At 45.6% G+C, this 17,285-nt stretch overlaps 1 protein-coding gene across 1 annotated transcript in view; it reads left to right on the plus strand.

Annotated features, from left to right (window-relative positions):
* Positions 1-14,437, plus strand: part of ARHGEF9 (Cdc42 guanine nucleotide exchange factor 9) — a 185,484-nt gene extending 171,047 nt beyond the window's left edge. The window contains exons 10-12 of the mRNA XM_074148280.1: positions 2,189-2,432; positions 3,151-3,219; positions 14,176-14,437. Coding sequence (XP_074004381.1) covers positions 2,189-2,432; positions 3,151-3,219; positions 14,176-14,357 — 495 coding nt within the window. The 3' untranslated portion in view covers positions 14,358-14,437. The remainder of the gene's footprint in view (positions 1-2,188; positions 2,433-3,150; positions 3,220-14,175) is intronic.
* Positions 14,438-17,285: the final 2,848 nt, after the last annotated feature.

Here is a 17,285-nt window from a genome sequence, read left to right on the forward strand (position 1 = left end):
GAGGATTGTGATTATTTCTTCTTGTAACACCTTTTATGAAGAAATCTCTACATAATGCTGAATATTGCATAGAGAAGTACGTTTGATCCCACTTCACCCATCTCCCTCACGAGCACAGGCTGTTCAGTGTTGTGTTTTGGAAGTTCTCGGCAGCAGTGGGAAGAAGAATGGTTGCTGGTACAGCTCACATCAGGAGCACATCTTTTTTCCTCTGAGATTTGTTATCAGGTTTTTTTGAGAATGTGGTGAAGATAAAGGCTATTTCTAAGAACTAGTCCAAGACTCAACTTTAAACACGGTGCACAGCATTGATTTAATTGATCAAGTTTAATGTGACGCTTAAAGCCTTTTCCCAGCACTTCACTGGGCATAGAGGGAGAGGAAAGAAGCAATTTCCCAAGTTAGGACAAAACAGAAAAGATTTTCTATTGCATGTTCAGCCTGAAGTATCCTTTTCTTATGTTTCGGACAGCATCACTACTCAAAACCTACACGCTAGAGGAAGATATTTCTACAATACATTAGTCAGTCGATTGTTTTTCCCCCCATGGAGCATTCCAGAGGAAGGAGCCAGGTTTTAAAGACTACGAGTTTCTGGATGGTGCCCTGTCTCATGGTCATTAATACTGTCTGGCATATCCCTGAGCAATTTGCTAAAAAAATTATGATGTGCAATTTATTTTCCAAGATTAATGATTTGTTTAAAACAATACTACTTATCTTTAAAAAACCTCACTACTAAATCTTGAGTAAATGAATGCTGTACATTGATTTTTTATTCCTCTTAAGTGAATCCTTTGACATAGCATTTATCTTTAGGGCACTCTCAAAAATCAAAAAGTATTTAAGTTAAATTAATTTAAGACACCTAAACATTGGCTTTTGGGAATGGATGGAGGAAGGAAATTTTGATTGTGTGTTGCTAAATTTGGCTTTTTAAACGTATGCCTTGTAACTTGAATCACCTCGTAGTCATGACTATATAATTAACATTCTGTTTTCTGATCATTGGTTGTTGTTACCTGTTCCTATAAAGACATAGAGACGGGGGGCCTGTATAAATCAGGAATAGTTCTAGTAAAGGCAGTACAAAATCTGATGGGCAAAGCCAAAAGTAAGTATGAAGAGGCTAAGGAAGATAACAAGAAATTTCTATTTTTTACTACAGTTTATCAGCAGCCACAATTTCACATCTGCGATTGAGCAGTTGACGCAACAGAGCTCAAAATGCTTTTTTTTAGTGTTTTTTGTTTTTAGCACCTACTTTTAGTGCCACCAGCTGTCTCCCAGCCGCCGTGGTTTGGCAGGGGATGTGGTGGTACCCGAGACCCAACACTGGTGCTGGCACAGAGCGGAGGGTGCACTGGGCACGTCCAACAGCCAGGGAGCTGGGGATGCTCTCATATCAGTTTTGAAAAATTAATAATGGAGACTATTTTGCTTTTTCCTTTCTAACATAGAAAAATGAGCTGTTGCTGAAAAACAAGGGGCAGGACTAATCAACTTAGGAGATGTGGATGAACAGATACAGTTGTAAAGGTTATGCATTAAGGAGGGAGAAAGAAAAAATTTAAGCTGGATTGAGATTAAAACCAGGGTGTAATGGGACAGAGATGGGGTAGGAGTTCTTTGAACTGAGAATTGGGGTGATTTTCTCGCCAGTGAGTTGTGGATAAGGGAAATGGGAAATGGGTTCCAAGGAGAAGGGGCAGAGACCCATTACCACTGACTCTGGGAATGTGTTTGGAAACAGATCTGCAGTACCCACCCTGCGCTGCCAAATATCCCCGAGCTGCTTTCTCAAGGTTTATGTTTCTACAGTGACTCATTTGCAGGATTTTGCAAGAATCCCATCAGGTCAGTGGCCTGTATTTTCTGTTTTCTCGTCCTATGGAACAGAACTTCCCATCATGGAAAATGATGGAAATGTTACCTACTCAAAGGTGTTTCTCCATGCCTACAAGCAAAATTTTCCAGCATGAAGATTTATAATTTGTTCTTTTTTGCCTGTGACCTACGCTATTTGTTTAGCCGGCAACAAATGTCTTCACAGCAGATGAGGCTTGAAGAATCTGACCAGTTTTCACCATTACTTCTTTCTTTTCTTCAGCTCTTCCATGAATTCCCCGCTGAGTTCAAGCTCTGTAAGTATCTTAAGATCAACCCATCTCTCCTTTTCTCTCTCTAGGATCTGATACGAAGAGATATTCTGTATTACAAAGGTCGCATAGACATGGATAAGTATGAAGTGGTGGATATAGAGGACGGGAGAGATGATGACTTCAATGTCAGCATGAAGAATGCTTTCAAACTTCATAACAAGGAGACTGAGGAAATGCACTTATTCTTTGCCAAGAAACTGGAGGAGAAGTTGCGATGGCTTAGAGCTTTCAGAGAAGAAAGGAAGATGGTAAAAGAAGATGAAAAGATAGGTGAGGAATATGAAATGAATCTCAAAGGAGATTGTTGGTAATGCTAAATTTAGCCCCAACTGTTGGAGAAACCCACTTTTTTTTTTGAAGTAGAATTATAGTTCAACCTCATTCAGATGTCCTTGGTTGCTCTCATAGTTGTAAATAGGTCTCTCTCCAATTCAGTCACTATTATTTTTGGCCCTCAATAAACAAATTCTGTCCATAGCTTCAAGCCTGGACCTCTGTGGGTATTGTGGGAGAAGAAAGTCTTTGGCCACCTGACTTCAGAGCCTCCTGGCTGCATCGTGTCTGCTCTGGTTAAGCATTTCTCGTGCAGGGCAGGAGGGTGGCAGAGTCAATGCCTTATCGGCCGTGCCCTTCCCTCGGCATCCGCCCATAAATTGACTGTAACCAGTGTCAGTCCAGGCTCAGTTTGAGTCGCTCAGCTGTAAAGCACTGGGCATATTTATGATACTATATAAATAATAATGGGTCTAATCTTACTTTTCATACAGCCCCTGCACAAGTGAGATTATAGAGAGGCCTGTTCTGCCAAGGAAGAATTGCTTTTCATTAGAATACCTGCCCGTACACACAGCTCGCTGGGTGACGCTTTGCCACCTAGGGCGCTCTGTGTTTGCCAAACAGGGCAGAACATTCCCCCCCCTTCCCTAAAAGAAAAAGAGGCTTTGTAAGCAACCTTCTGAATTGTGTTTGCCGTGTTCCCTTTTTTCAGGCTTTGAAATTTCTGAAAATCAAAAGCGGCAAGCGGCAATGACAGTAAAGAAAGTCAGTAAGCAAAAAGGTAACCGGCAACATGCACTGTGCCTGGTGATGTGAGGGTGGAGCGGGCTGGGCTGAATCCTGCTGGGTTAGGATCCAGCGTCCCCCTTGAATTTCCCCCTCCCCTTTCTCTTTTTTTATAAAATACCGTTTGTGCTTTGTATCCTTTCTTAATGTATCTGTGGGCCAAATTAATCTCTGGTCTAACGTGGTTGAAGCCAGCGGAATTTCACCAGAGATGAATTTGATCTCGTGTCTCCAGTCTGATGTCCAGAAGCTGTCCCTGGGGGCAGAAATCTATCTCAGTTGTTTATCTCAGGCTGAAATGGGAGTGAGTGCGGAGATGTGTAGGGGTTCTGCTAATTCCCAAAGTCTCCCATTAGCAAAGAAAGAAAAATGGCTCAAATACTGTAAAGATGGTGAGGGATCTACCCCTTTCCTGCTTCTGGAAAGGGGACACATATTTCCTGGGGCTACCTTTTTTAAGAGATCACAGTAGCATCAGCTCTAGGAAATAAAGTATCTTAGTAAAGATATTATATCTAATTCATTTCCCCACCCAGGAAGGCTACAGCCAACTAATAAATGCCATGCTAGATATTAAACACTCAACTGGCAGAAGAGCCAGCGTTAATTATCTCTCGCAATAACTCTTGCAGCTACAGGTATTGAAGCAGTAAATACGAGGGAAAGTCAGAGAGGTCATTTTTCAAGTTTTCCAAAGCTTCACAAGGTCGTAGACATATCGATGCGTTACCAAAGTACCGCAGCACAACTAGGCCTATAAAGGGGTTTTGAGAGAACTCACCACTTCTCGGCTATAGTCAGGTCCAGGCTGACTTGTCCCCGCTCCGTTCAGGCACTGGGTTGTTTTTTGCAGAAGATGAAGGAGCTCTTTGCTTTCTGCCTCACCTGTTTGTTGTCTACTGGCTTTGCTGGTCCAGTAGTGGTTCGCTAGGCCAGCTGTAAACTCCTTGGTTTGCTGTGTCTCTCCATTGTCATTAGTCTTCTCCTCTCTACTAACTTCCTATGTTGTCTTCTGAGATGGTCTCTTAAAAACTCTCCTGGCCAGATTTCCTAAGCTCAAAGTTATGTACGCACACCCAGACAGGGGCCCAGGGACGCGTCGTTGGGGCAGTGGCGGGCGCTGGCACGAGCTCGGTGTCAGGGATCGACCCTCACCACGTGCATGCGTGTCCCTCAGCACGGCAGCAACCACGGAGATTGCGGCAACCGGAAAATTAGAGGCACTGACTTGCATGATGGCCACGACAAAACCAGTTTTAATTATTATTTGCTGTTCAATTAATTATATTATTAATTAATTGAGGCATTCATTAATTAATAATTGTACTGTTCAGTCATTAAGTGACACAGTTCAAAGGTGCCTGAGCATGCCTGCCGGTATTCCCACTTAAATCACTGGACTTGCATCCTGACAAACACAATGTGCCAACCATACGTATTTCTTACACGGCAATTGCTCTCTTGTTTTCTCTCTTTCTCTTTCTCTCTCTTTCTCTCTGAGATGAAAAAGGAGGGGCTGTTATCTTAGACTTCTCTGACTATAACATTAATTATCTCCTAAAAGACCAGTGTTCCTTTTATGAAGAATGAGCTTACGCTGTAGCTCTGGCAGATCTTTTTATGAGGTGAAGTCCCAGAGTCAGACAGAAATTCAGTCAGACCCCAAGCATCCAATGAAGTGAACCGGGTTGTTTTACTTAAGACATGAAATCCAAAAAACAACAAATAGGGTCGTTAAATTAGTAGCTCTGGGATTTTTTTGTCTTACACTTTGGTAACCAATAGGCCAGTCTCAGATTAATTAAATTAAGTACCAGCACTGAACGTTGTGCTGAAAACTCTTAGTTTTCTTACTCTGTGGTTTGTCTTGTGCCCAAGACCCAAGGGGCGGCAGGAGGCTGCTGGAGCGGGGACCTGGTGGCATTGCTCAGAAGAGGGAGGTAGGAGGAAATTCCCGAGAGTTGGCTTTTAGTGACTGAATTTTTGAATCTTGCCATATGCATTTTACATATATTGCCAACAATATTTTTACCCAAGACTTTGGCAGGCACTTGGGACTCGTTGCCGAAGCCGGGTTGATGTCTGCAGGCACCTCCCGCAGCACGACAGTAGCACTGGAAGGGGCTTTAAGTTGGTTTTGGAGCATCAGTTAGACCTGAAAAGCAGTGACGCCCTTTAGGAGAGGGAACACTTCCACTGCATTCAACTGAACTAGTTATTAATTTAAATTTACGGGCTTTGCAGGACAGGTCTCAGTGGCTGCAGCAGGGCCTGATGGCTCAACAGCTCGACCTGACGTGTCGAGAGCCTGCTCCCGTGTCAGTGGACACCGATTACAGACTTGTTTCTACATTATCTCACTTGTTCCCTCCGCCCCTTAAATGGGAAACCACGGTAATTTCCCTGTCACAGCGTACTTAAGGAGAGAGAGAAAAGCTGTGAAGGAGGTGAGATGGAAAATGCAATCAACTTTGTTAGAGGTGAAGCAGAAAAACATTTTTCAAATAGTATAAACTGCCGCTTATTTCATGCCCTGCTGTACCACACCTCCCCGAAGTATTGCTCTGGAGCTGGAAAAGGAAGCATTTTAAAGTAATTTAAGCAACCTCTCGCTGCAGCAGGCGAGGGAGAGGCGCTGAGAGATCAGCTGGTAGCAGGAGAAGAAACCTTAAAACTCCGCTTTTTAAACTTTATTCAGGCGATTAAGAGAGAACGCAACTCTCAGTGTTTTGAGAAGTTTTTTGGTCCCGAAATGAGGGCTCTGTGGGCGCAGGTCAGCCCCCTCGGGAAGCAGACCCCTCCTAACGCTCATGTCTGCACAGAAATGTGTGTGCGTGTGGAGGGCCAGGCTTCCTTCCAAAGCGATTTAATGATGCGCGAGGTCAGATTTCAGCAATATACTCGGATTTGCACTACTTATTGGATTGGGCAAAATGTAATGATATTAGACCAGGTGCCTTAAGACAGCATTAAACCAATTTTTGGCCTCCTTTAAGTCCATTAGGCATAGAGTGAATGGGTAGTGTTGGCTCTACACCTTACCAGCGGATAGAGAAAAGGGCCGTTTGGTGGTGGTTTTTTTTCTTTTTGCACTGATTTGTTCAAGATCTTGCCTCTCAGTTACTGCCCTTCAGCTTCTTTCAATGTCAGTGTGGTAACTGGGAATAGAATTCAGAATGGTGTCTCCTAGAAATAGCAAAGTAACAGAGAAATTTATTTGTCCTGACTTACAAAAACAACAAAAAGCCCCCCAGCCCTTTTTTAAGCTACAGCCAAGCAAGCGCACAACTTTTCTGCAGGGAAGTCCAAGGTACCACCGAGGACCTTTGCTGCCTGCACCGACACTGCACCATTAGGATAGCATGGAGTTGCACTTCCAAAATTGTGCTCGTTGTTAGCTACAGCAGTGGAAACAAGACTAAAGTTCCCTTGAAAATGGATCCTTTGTGGATCTCCAGTCCATCCGTAACACGGACGCAGGATTAGCCAGGGTATTTTTGCCATTTCTAAGTGTCTGAAAACAGAAGGCTCCTTGAGTCCCTCTGTCCATCAAACCATTCTCTTCTGCTGCCCACTTTCAATCTCCCCTCCAATAATTAGTATGTGCAGCTTTCAGAGACATTCCATTACTTTTCTTATCCTCAGCTTTGTCTACATCTGTCCCTCTGCAGGACAATGTGTGCACGCAAGGGAATTTTGCTGGTGTTCCTGGAAGGTGTCAGGGGGATCAGAGGTTCTAGTGCCCGGGAAGGAGACCCCATTCTTACAGCACCGTTCCCCACTAATGTGTCCATTTTGGAAAAGGAAATGTCTGTTCAAATGAAAAGACGTGTTCTTAGTGCTGGGTGGGAGGGTTTCCCATCACAGGAGGGTTCCTCAGACCCATGCTTTGAGCCAGCTCCTTTGTGCCCTTCTCTCTGTCCTGTGTGTTCTCCTCTGCACTGTGCCACAGCTTCACCAAAGCAGATGCCCTCAGCCCAGACAAGTCTTTAGCCTGGTGCTCTGGGACTTGTGGAAGCCCTGAGCTTAGAAAGATGCTGTCATTAAATCTGCCTGTGAACACCCAGCCATGCAAACCCAGCAGGGGTTAAATCTTCAGCCAGCATGAACTGCTTTGGCCTGCAGTAAAACACCCTCTGAGTCACTGAATTTTCCTGCTAACTTCTTCCTTTCTGGTCACTTGAGCTCATGGCAAACTATGTCATAAAAACCCTGACCCAAACACCCAACAACTTTTCCCTCGATGTCTCAAACTTCTGCACTTCAAGTTGTCCCCTGGCAAGTCTGCAGAGCAGGATGTGACGGCTTGTCCTTTTCCTAATACTTGTTAGTGTCCTAGTGCTGGCTTCCTCCAGCTGGTGAGGACAGGTCTCAACAGGTATCGGAGTCTGTAGGTACCTCCTGTGATTCTCCTGAGTGTTTAAGCCTATTTTATCGCATAGTCCTTGCTAACAAGATTGACGTGGCCCTGACACGTTTCCCGATCCCATTCACACATGTTGGCAGAGCCTCGGGGGGATTGAGAGGAGCAACACATACAGAAACTGCTTTAAAACAAAGAGGGGCATTTGCATTTTCAGACAACCAGGGTCGCTTCCCTTTTCTCACACAGTTTCCCAAAGCCCTAGGTGAAAGAAAGGAGCTAATCATGTTCTCGGTGGGATTTCCCCACGGATTCAGAGAAATCACAGAGTTTATCCCCGTGCTTGTAAAATACAGACCTTACCCAAAACCTCCGGAACGTGGGTGTTATCCAGAGCCCATCTGCATCTCGCCCAGGCGCTCCGTGCTGTGGGTCCACAAGCACCAGTCTCACTGATGAACGCGTAGATAGATGGCTTCTCACTCCAGGCACTGCTAGCCCAGCTGGAGTCAGTAGTATCATCTGAGATTCAGTCAGATATATAACCTAAGGCAAATTAATGAATAAATTCTTGGCTGGGAGACCTCTAAGGATGGTACCGGTGACTCGGCAATGGGCACATGCTTCTGAGCAAACTCTCCAGGGGAGTTTTTTGGCGAGATGTAAAACAGGCCTTTTGGATTTTCCCTTGGCCCTTGTTTGAAGAGCCAAGATATTGACATCAATGTCATGTTGAGATTCCAACTGAAATAAGTTTGTCAGCCCAGACACTCCTGCGCTTTCAGTTCGGTGAGGTGTTTTAGGTGAGGGGCAGTGTTTCTACCCAGAGAGGCTGCGTTTCAGGGCAGTGATGGATGAACTGATCTCTCCCTATCGATGGGACAGGCGGAGTGATCTTTGCTATCAGCGTACGGAATGCCTGCCAGAGGAGAGGGAGGCTGTATAAATACACGACGGGATAAATTAGTTTTCAGTTGGCTTTGATTGATAAAGCCCTAGTATTATTTATTCCATCTTGCCTTGCTTAGCTTTTGATTATCACATGAGGAATCATTATCCTAATGCCTAGTCTAATGACATCGGGTTGCAGTAACAGACTTGATAAATAGACTCAGGAAGGTCAAGTTACCTCAGTTTTTGTAGATACTGTGGTTGGCTGGGGAATAGCCAGGACACGAGATTACTCTTTTTCTCTGTAGCATTTCTCAAGCTGCAGGTAACCCTTTTCCCTCCCTCTTCCTCCAAACCAGAGAGGTTGGGCTAGCGGTTAGAGAAGAGAGCTAAGGCGTGTTCTCCTCACCGGTACCATCCCCGGTAATATCTCCCTCTGCCAGGCCGCTGAGTAAAATCCCTGGCTGTGTAAAAACCCATGGCTAATGCACCACTTAAATCCTTAAGCGTGTGACAGAGATGGAGTGGGGTAGTTCAGTGTGGAAGTGTCAACCCACCAAGCCCCCGGCGGCTCAGGACCGCATCCAGAGGGAGCCGATCCTGCTCCCAGCCGCCCCCCCTGCCTCTTGCTGCACAAACCAGGTCTGCAACCGGGGAACAGAACTGTCAGACACGGCCGAGTCTGCTAATTCCAAACCTAACGGCCACCAAGTGAATAGTGGTGAAGTGCTTTGAGATCCTCTGTTGAAACGTGCTGAAGAAAGGCAAAGGGCTGTACCCGCTCAGCCATTACTGCTTCTTATTTCTTTAACTTAAGCTTGTTGCTATTGCAGGAGTAATTACCCATGCAACAATTAGTGTTCCTGAGGTATGTTCCTGGCGATGCCACGTTGTGTATGGGTTACAATATTCAGGAAGAAACGGAGTTGATGGGATTTTTGAGCGTTTTGGCCCCTGAAGGATGCAAGTTGGCTCAGATGCTAGTAGCTCCGAGGAGATGAAAGGTTCCTTAGCGCAGCACTGCTTCCTTCCCTGCCAGCAGCCTCCTCTCGGCCAGCAGAGAAAGCAGGGCTTGATATTTTATTGTCTCCCACTCAACTCTGGCTAATGAACAGCGTGATGTCTAGATAGCTAGGTAGAACAAGAGCCTATGCAATAGCTCCTGATCAAAGTATAGACTGAAACTTTAAAGGTTGAGGATGGAACAAACATCCATAAGGTAAATATCCATGGCTTTATACAGGCAAATGTGAGTGTGTTCTGTGTATGTTTTGTATTAACCCTGGAAAGGTGCAGTGTCCGTGTAGCCGTCCTGCTGTCATAACTGGGTCTGTCTGCACGTCTCCACGTGGGTTGCCTGTGAGTTAAGAGCATGCTCCTAAATCTTCAAGTGCTACTGAAGTCATCTTGTAACCGCAAATAGAAGAGACGCTTTGAAAAAAAGAACTAGAAGGGAAAAAAAGAGACAGTTTTAAATCTTTTTAATTGTTTTCTTCTGAGCTGAGAAATCCGAAAGATTCCAAGTGACGTTGCCTCGCACTAAAAAAAGACATGATTTCAACTGACAGCGCAGCATCTCTCTTTACCAGTTTTGTCTAGCCAAATTATAAACCCTGGAGTTTTCTTTTTCTCCTTCTGAACAGATTTCCACAACCCCCACCCTGCCGAGCGATCTTGCTACACAGCTGCAGCCTTTCTGTTCTGCTACAGTGCAGAATTATGCATGAACCAGCAGAAGGAGCTCCAGGTCTGGTCATTGGTGTAGAGCTGCTTTCTTACGCCTTGGAAAGGCAGCGCGGCAGCTGTGTCTAGGAATCATTACTTACCAATCGATTCTTTCCCTTGGCGCTTTGAATTCCCTTCGCCGAGCAGCCCAAAATTGCATTTTGAAAGAGCTTTGCTCATTTCTTTCTGTTGAATTGCAGCGGAGTTATGGCTTTGCATATTAAAAAAAAAAAAAATCCCTCAAGAGACAATTTTGCACAACGGCCCCGAGTTCTGATACGGGAACAAACCACTTTAGAGCAGAACAGAAAAATACCAACCTGTCATGCTTTTTCCCAGAATTGCTCTTTCTCGGGATTTGAAGATGTGCAGATTAGGGGAATCTCCCTCCTCCCCTCTGGCAATTCCTGTGTTCCACCTTGTGAAGAATGTGGGTTTGTCCATAAAAAAAAAAGAAAAAAAAAGCCATTCTTGGGGCACCTCAAGCTAGTGCAAAGTGCTGTATCACAGTTTCACAAGAAAATGTGTTCTTATGGAATTATGAGCCTGACTTGCCAGAGCACCAGTGTTTTAATTTGCATGCCCACAAACACCCGGGAATTATGCATGCCATTGAGATCCACAGTCTTGATCGTTCAGGCCATGGAGGCCATTTGATAAATATGATAAATATGCAAAATTTCGGCTGCTTATTCAAGTAGAACCAGCCAGGAGCTTTTGACGTTCATCCAGCTTAGATATTAATGCCCACAGCCTCCATCCTCGAGCAGGGCCACACAAACAACTTTGAGAATATGGGTTGAGCTTTGTTAGAGGGAAGTGACAGTGTGTGCATGGATATGTTCCAAGCACGAATAGACATTTTTCAGGAGTTGGGACCAAAAAGGCTATTTTGGGAAAGAACTGAATGGGGTTTGCTAGTGATCTGGCCAGGGGAGTCTGCTTTTTTCTCTTTTGGAGAAGACAGACTATGGATTATATTCTTTGCAGTGTAACTCCATCAATGTCAGTGGACCTCAGCCAGACTGTCCTTTCTCTACATCCTCAGCCTTCCAAGTGCATAACGCTTTGCTGATCCAGGAGATTTCTTAGCATTTCTGTATCATGATTAAAATACATCAGTTCACCCTTCATAAACTGGTTTAGAGGCAATAAAGAGCTCAGCCCAGCTCAGCATGGCAGACTGGATCCATCGCAAGACTGTCTGCTGCTCTGCGGCCACAGGATACAAAAGACATTGGGCCATGTCATTAAAGCAGTGGGGTTTTAAGGTCTTCCCAAGCTGGAAACAATTGCTCTGTGTCCCTTAGAGCAGCTTTAGGTTCATGGCTCTTTTGTGTTTTAGAACATTAATTAGTAATCTTAGTGGCATATGGCCTATTTGCCTTTGAAGTAATTCCTGGTCCTGCAGGTCAGTTGAAGATCCAAATCAGTTCCCAAACAGATTTCCCAACTCTAGCCATGTAAGGGACCTGTACCAGCTCCTGACCTCCCCACAGGCTCTAAAATTCCTCACCAGTCTCTGCTGGGAAAAGTGGCCAAGGCACTAAAGGCTGGTGGCCTCCAGGAGAACGTCTACACTCTCGTTCAGGGCTAGAGTTTGCCCTCCAGAGCAGACTCTGCAGCTGGTTACGCTGCCCACACATTGACCTGTCTTCCAACACGGTGACTCAGAGCAGGACAGTGGTAGAAGAAGGGATGGAAGAGGTAGGGCAGAGAGGAGCTCAAGCCTATGCTCTACCTTTGTGGGACTTCATTGGCTTAAGTCACATGGAGCGGTAAATTCAAATTGATGGTTGGGGCCTGCCAACAGGGATGGTAGAGTTGTCTCAGGTGTTCTAGACCTGACCCTGTTCCAGGTTTGACCCCAGGTCAGCAAGGGCTGTGGGGCTGCACTCTGCTCTACAGGCTTTCTGTGGAGAGAGAAGCTTGGGAAAGACAGAGTAGAAAACTCGTTGATGAGTAACTCCGTTCCGGCATGCAGATACAAATGCAGAACATCTCCAGGTTGTTCCTTGCAAATAAGTTTGAAATATTAACTGTGATGAATTTGTTAAAGGTTAATGAGTATCGATCATGGAGTGCTTTTTGTCCACTGTAAGGAGAAAGGTCTTGGTTACTCCCTACAGTGGACAGCATGATTTGAGGGTATTTGCTGTAAAGAAGGAGAAATCACTTAGATATAGCCAAGATGATGTCTCCATTTGGTCTGAACCTTTTGAGGATTTTAACCACCCTTGATTGGTAAACTCTATCACAAGGGGAAGTGAATTAATTCTCTTTCCTAAAGCCTTAGCTTTGTATCTAAAAGAGGTCCCAAATTATACTGCGGCAACATATCAAAGTTGTCAGATGAGCTCCGTGAGTGCAATTTGTGAGGCTTTTCCCCTTGTCTGTAAGTACCCGAGTGTGTGCAGCCGTCCTGTGCCCGGGCCGGCCGGCGCCCGTCCCGCAAAGCATGTGTTTGTGTGTGGGTAGGAACCGCTAACCGAATGCAAAGAGTCGCATTTCTTTTACACACCTTGCTGTGGTACCTGGGTGCTAATCACCGTATTTTGCCTTCTCTAGCACCTTCCCAGCCGAGGATCTCAAAGTGTTTTACAAACATTAATTAATTTAGCTTCACAACCCTCGTGTGAGGTAGGTGGGTGATGCCATCCCGCTTTCCAGATGAGGACACTGATCTACTTGGGTAGAGTCGCCTCGCTCCTGCGGTTAAAACCAGGGGAGGCCGTGGCCTCGAGGTGGCCCTTGCGAAGCTTGCCACCCATCCTGCCCTCCCCGCAGAAGGAAGAGCAGTTCTGCCTGCAGCAGAGGGGATCCAGAGATGGCCAGAGCTTACAGCAACCTTCTTCAAAGCCCTGCTCCTCCCTCCTTCCTGCCCTTCTCTGGAGTGGTGGTTTCCAGCTGATCACGCTGCCCCGAGGCTGAAGGAGGGATTATCCCTCCTCAGGGGTGTTGTGGGGAAGGAAATACAGAAGTAGCTACATTACTGTTCCCTGTAGGCTACGCTTCGGTGGTGACTTGCCTCCCTTCTGTTCCACCTCATTTCGCCCAGAGCCGCCCTTCCTCCACCATCCTTGACACCGGGTTGCGTAGGTCCCAGCTTGCTGAAGCTCCCCCTTTCCATGGGAAAGCTGTAAGGGCAGCATCCCCTCACCCTGGTCCCACACAGGAGCTGTGACACGCGCGTGGGAATGATCCATCTAGAACCTCAAAGCCTAGCCTTGCCGGTCCATCCATTGCTACCAGTTGGATTGAGCAGAATCAGCCTTTTCTGTGTTGCGTGGCAGCCGTTTTTGGCTGAAACCAGGCTGGTAAATTTAAAATGAAACCCTATGGAAAAGTCCTACAAGCTTTCATAAAGGAAATAACGAGTTGCCCTTTGTGTAGGCAGAGCAGCGCCGAAGCGACGCGGGTCCCTGCAGCGTAGAGCTTCCTTCAGAGCCAGTTCTGCTCCGTTCCGACGCAGGAACCGGCGCTGAGCGGTCCTCGGGGTCAGGCCGCTCGGGGCTGGTCACCGCGGCATGTTGGGGCAAAAGAGCTTTCCAAGCGTAGCTGGGAGGGAGGGGAAGAACCAGCTTGGAAATGCCAAAATTTGCGAGCGGGTTGGACGATGCCGTTGCGTTGCCGCCGTCTGACCAGACTGGTATCGCGTACGGCCTGGCTGTGGGTTTGTGCCTCGTTAGGTGACGCAGGACTTTTCCATGAGGGCAGGCAAAACTCTGCCAATGCCAAAGTAATGGATCTTTTTCCAAATCTTCACCGCGTGGTCGAGCGTAGGGAGCCTCCGAGCCGAGAGGTCAGGCAGCTGCTGCGTTCCTCTGTAGATTTGCCATCTCTAGCACGACTCCCTGTTGTTTGGGACCCTGGTTATTAAGCGGTAAGAAGCGATAGCATGACGAAGAAAGACTATTGACCCAATTGCACTTTGACTGATCTGTTTCTTTTTCCCCCCAATCATCGATGCAGGTGTGAGCTACTCCAAGTCGGTTCCTCCAGCCTACCCACCACCCCAGGATCCATTAAATCAGGGACAATACATGGTGACAGATGGCATATCCCAGTCCCAGGTCTTCGAGTTCACCGAACCCAGACGCAGCCAGGCACCATTCTGGCAAAACTTCAGCAGGTTAACACCATTCAAAAAATAATACCTAGAGAGATGGAGAATTTTAACTTAAAAGAACTCAAATTTAAAAATAAAAATAAATAAAATTATATTTATAGATGGACCTTTTTTCGGAGAAGCACTGTTGCAACTAAATATATATACATATATATATATATACACACATTTTAAAAATAATAATATATATACATATATGTATATATATAGAAGGACCAAAAACTTTTTTTGTTGTTTTTGGGAAGCAATCTGCTACTAGATACTAGGAAGCACCAATGATTTCTAACCATGTGAGCTATTTTATTTTATTCCATTGGTCGGACATCTTTTTTTTATTATTATTATTTTCTTCTTCATTTTCATTCAAGTCGTCATTGGCATCCCAGAATGCTTTCTCGCTTGTGTGAATTCGTCATCGGAGTTCCTCATGGACTACATTGGTGTATATTTTATTTGATTTTATTTATGGGGGGGGGGGGTGTTGTTTGTTTTTTGGAGTGCCGGGAGGTCTCTGCTCCTTCTCCCTCCCTCTCCGTCCCTTCCTTGGCTGTCCCTGGAATTGTCATTTCAATGAAGAGCATCGACCCTTCCCCGTCCCGTCTTGCATCCTCTGGTCCGACTTGTGCCTGTCTGGATGTGCTCCCTTGTGCACCATGCTCTGCTGCGCAGTATTTCTCTGGCTTTAACTGTTCTGTTGTGGGCAGGTGAAAACAAGCAGAAAGGGGTACCAGCTATTTAGGAAGTGAGAGATGGGGTTTCCTCAGTTCAATTTTTTGCATATTTTTTTTTTTAAGCACTGTCTTTTTCTCAATTCAGTGTGATTTGTTCACACTCGGAGTAAGACTGAGAAAAGAATATCAGGGGCTTTTATTTCTTTTGCATTTAGGCTTTTTTTTTTTCTATGGGGTTATCTTTGATTTATTTTCTTTTTAAGCTGAGACATGACTCTGAAAAGCCCACTCCTATCTTTGTTTTCCATGCAAAGATAAAAGCTTAAAATCTAATGGCTTCACGCCCTCCATCCCAGCTAGAGGAAAATTGGCTATTAGGCTCCAACAAATGGCCAGTTTTCTTTCTTCAGGAACTAAGGTCCCATCCTGTTGGCCACGCTCCCGCCTGCACAGTACTGCGTTAATGAACCACTAATTGCCATTTACAGGAGCAATGATCCCCAAAGTGAGGGCCAGGACTTCCCTCACCGCCTTGTTGCCCGAGAGATGCCCGGCTCCGCTGGGGCACCGGCCGCCCAGGCAGAACGCGAGCCACCGTGGCCACCCCATAGCGGCAGGATCATTGTCCGAGTCATTGGGAGTATTTACCTGATATTTAATGAGCAGCAGAGAGTCTGAGAACTTCCAGGAAAGACAGGGAGGTGACCCGAGTTTAGCGTATGGCCGTGATTACGTGACCTAATCTAAATCGGAGATGGGTTCAATCTAAACGGCGGCGGCCGGGGTGTATCAGTGGCCCTGAGCCTGGAGTCACTGCCTGAGCTCTCCAGGTCTCTTTCTCTCTCTTTGTCTCCCTCTGGAGATTCGTAGCTCCATTTTCAAAGACACTTCCTACAATTTCAGCCTTAAGTACATGCGTTTGCAAGCGCAAAAGCTTATGTTTAAGCTTGTAAAACAGATCATTGTGCGCTAGGATGAGTTTTTTTTCCTGGGGCAAATGAGACTGTTTAACCAGATTTAGAAGATGAACTTAAAAACTTTGCGGAGCTGTTCTGCAAGGTCCTTTGAAAATGTGGGATGAAGTGATTGATCACAGGATTTATCATTTCCTTTTGAATCTGATACACCACATAAGCACCTCAGGCCAACAGCCTGGAGAGATTTTTTTTTTTTTTTTTCTCCCCTAAGAAATACAAGAGAATGGGAAGAGCCGAGACCGTGATTTCAGTATTTCCGTGGAGCCTGTTTTATTTCAGGGCATGTTACAAGGCAGTGGCTGTGTTTTTTATTTAAGTACAGAAATAATCTCAGCACTTTTTAGTAAGGTAGAAACTATCAATAAACAGCAAAGCCAGTTGAGTGTTTGGAGAAGGGAGAGCGGCCCCTCTGTGCCAGGCAGCAGCGAAACACCGGGAATCCCAAATAGGAGGCAACCCAATTTTATATCAGAACTTAATTTTTATGCTCTTTTGTATCTTTGCACTTTGATGGTCAGATTTGAATATTGAGTATGTAGCAAATATGATTTTGTTTCTTTAACAGAATGGGTATCTAACGAAGTGAATGAGATGGGTTCTCAGAAGTTAACTGAAATGCTTTACTGTTTCTGAATGGCTGGAGAGATGCAGAGAGAGAGAGAGAGAGAAAGAGAGAGAGATTACAAAGTGTTGTCAACATGATGAAAATTTCACTTATTCCTTTGCCTTTTTAATTGCTTAGGGAAAAAAAAAAAAAGTAACAAGCACGTTAGTTAAGCCTGTTCATTTACTGTTTTGTGCCTCAGAGAGTGAGAATGAGACATCCATAATTTTTATGAGAAGATGCTTCCTAAATATTCAGCACTAGGAAAAAAAGAAACGCCACCGCCACACCATTATTTGCATCATAAATCAAGACTCGCTTGATCTGACAAGGCCACTTGTTGGACTCGCAGCTTCTTTCTTAAACGGAAAGCCAAAAGGAGCTAGCCTTGCTAGTGCTTGCCGCAGCTGGGCGGCCGGCAAAGCAGACGCAGGCGCTGGTTCCGGAGGGAAGAGGGGCTTTGGCTCTCAGGCATGGCATTCAAGAAAGCTCTTCCCCTCCATAAATTGCCGAGGTGCTGCAAGAGATGGAGCATTGTCACAAAGAAGAACCAGCACCGGCTCCCACTTTCCCTCCCTACGGTGGCTTTCCCAGTAGGGAGCGGGGCTGGGCTGCCTCCTGGCCGGGGGCGCTGGCAGCAGCGCAGACGCAGAGCGGGGGGATTTTGACCAAGCATCTGAAACAGACTTTTCATTTCAATG

This window comes from Numenius arquata, chromosome 5 (assembly GCF_964106895.1).
Source record: "Numenius arquata chromosome 5, bNumArq3.hap1.1, whole genome shotgun sequence".
In the NCBI taxonomy this organism is placed as follows: domain Eukaryota; kingdom Metazoa; phylum Chordata; class Aves; order Charadriiformes; family Scolopacidae; genus Numenius; species Numenius arquata.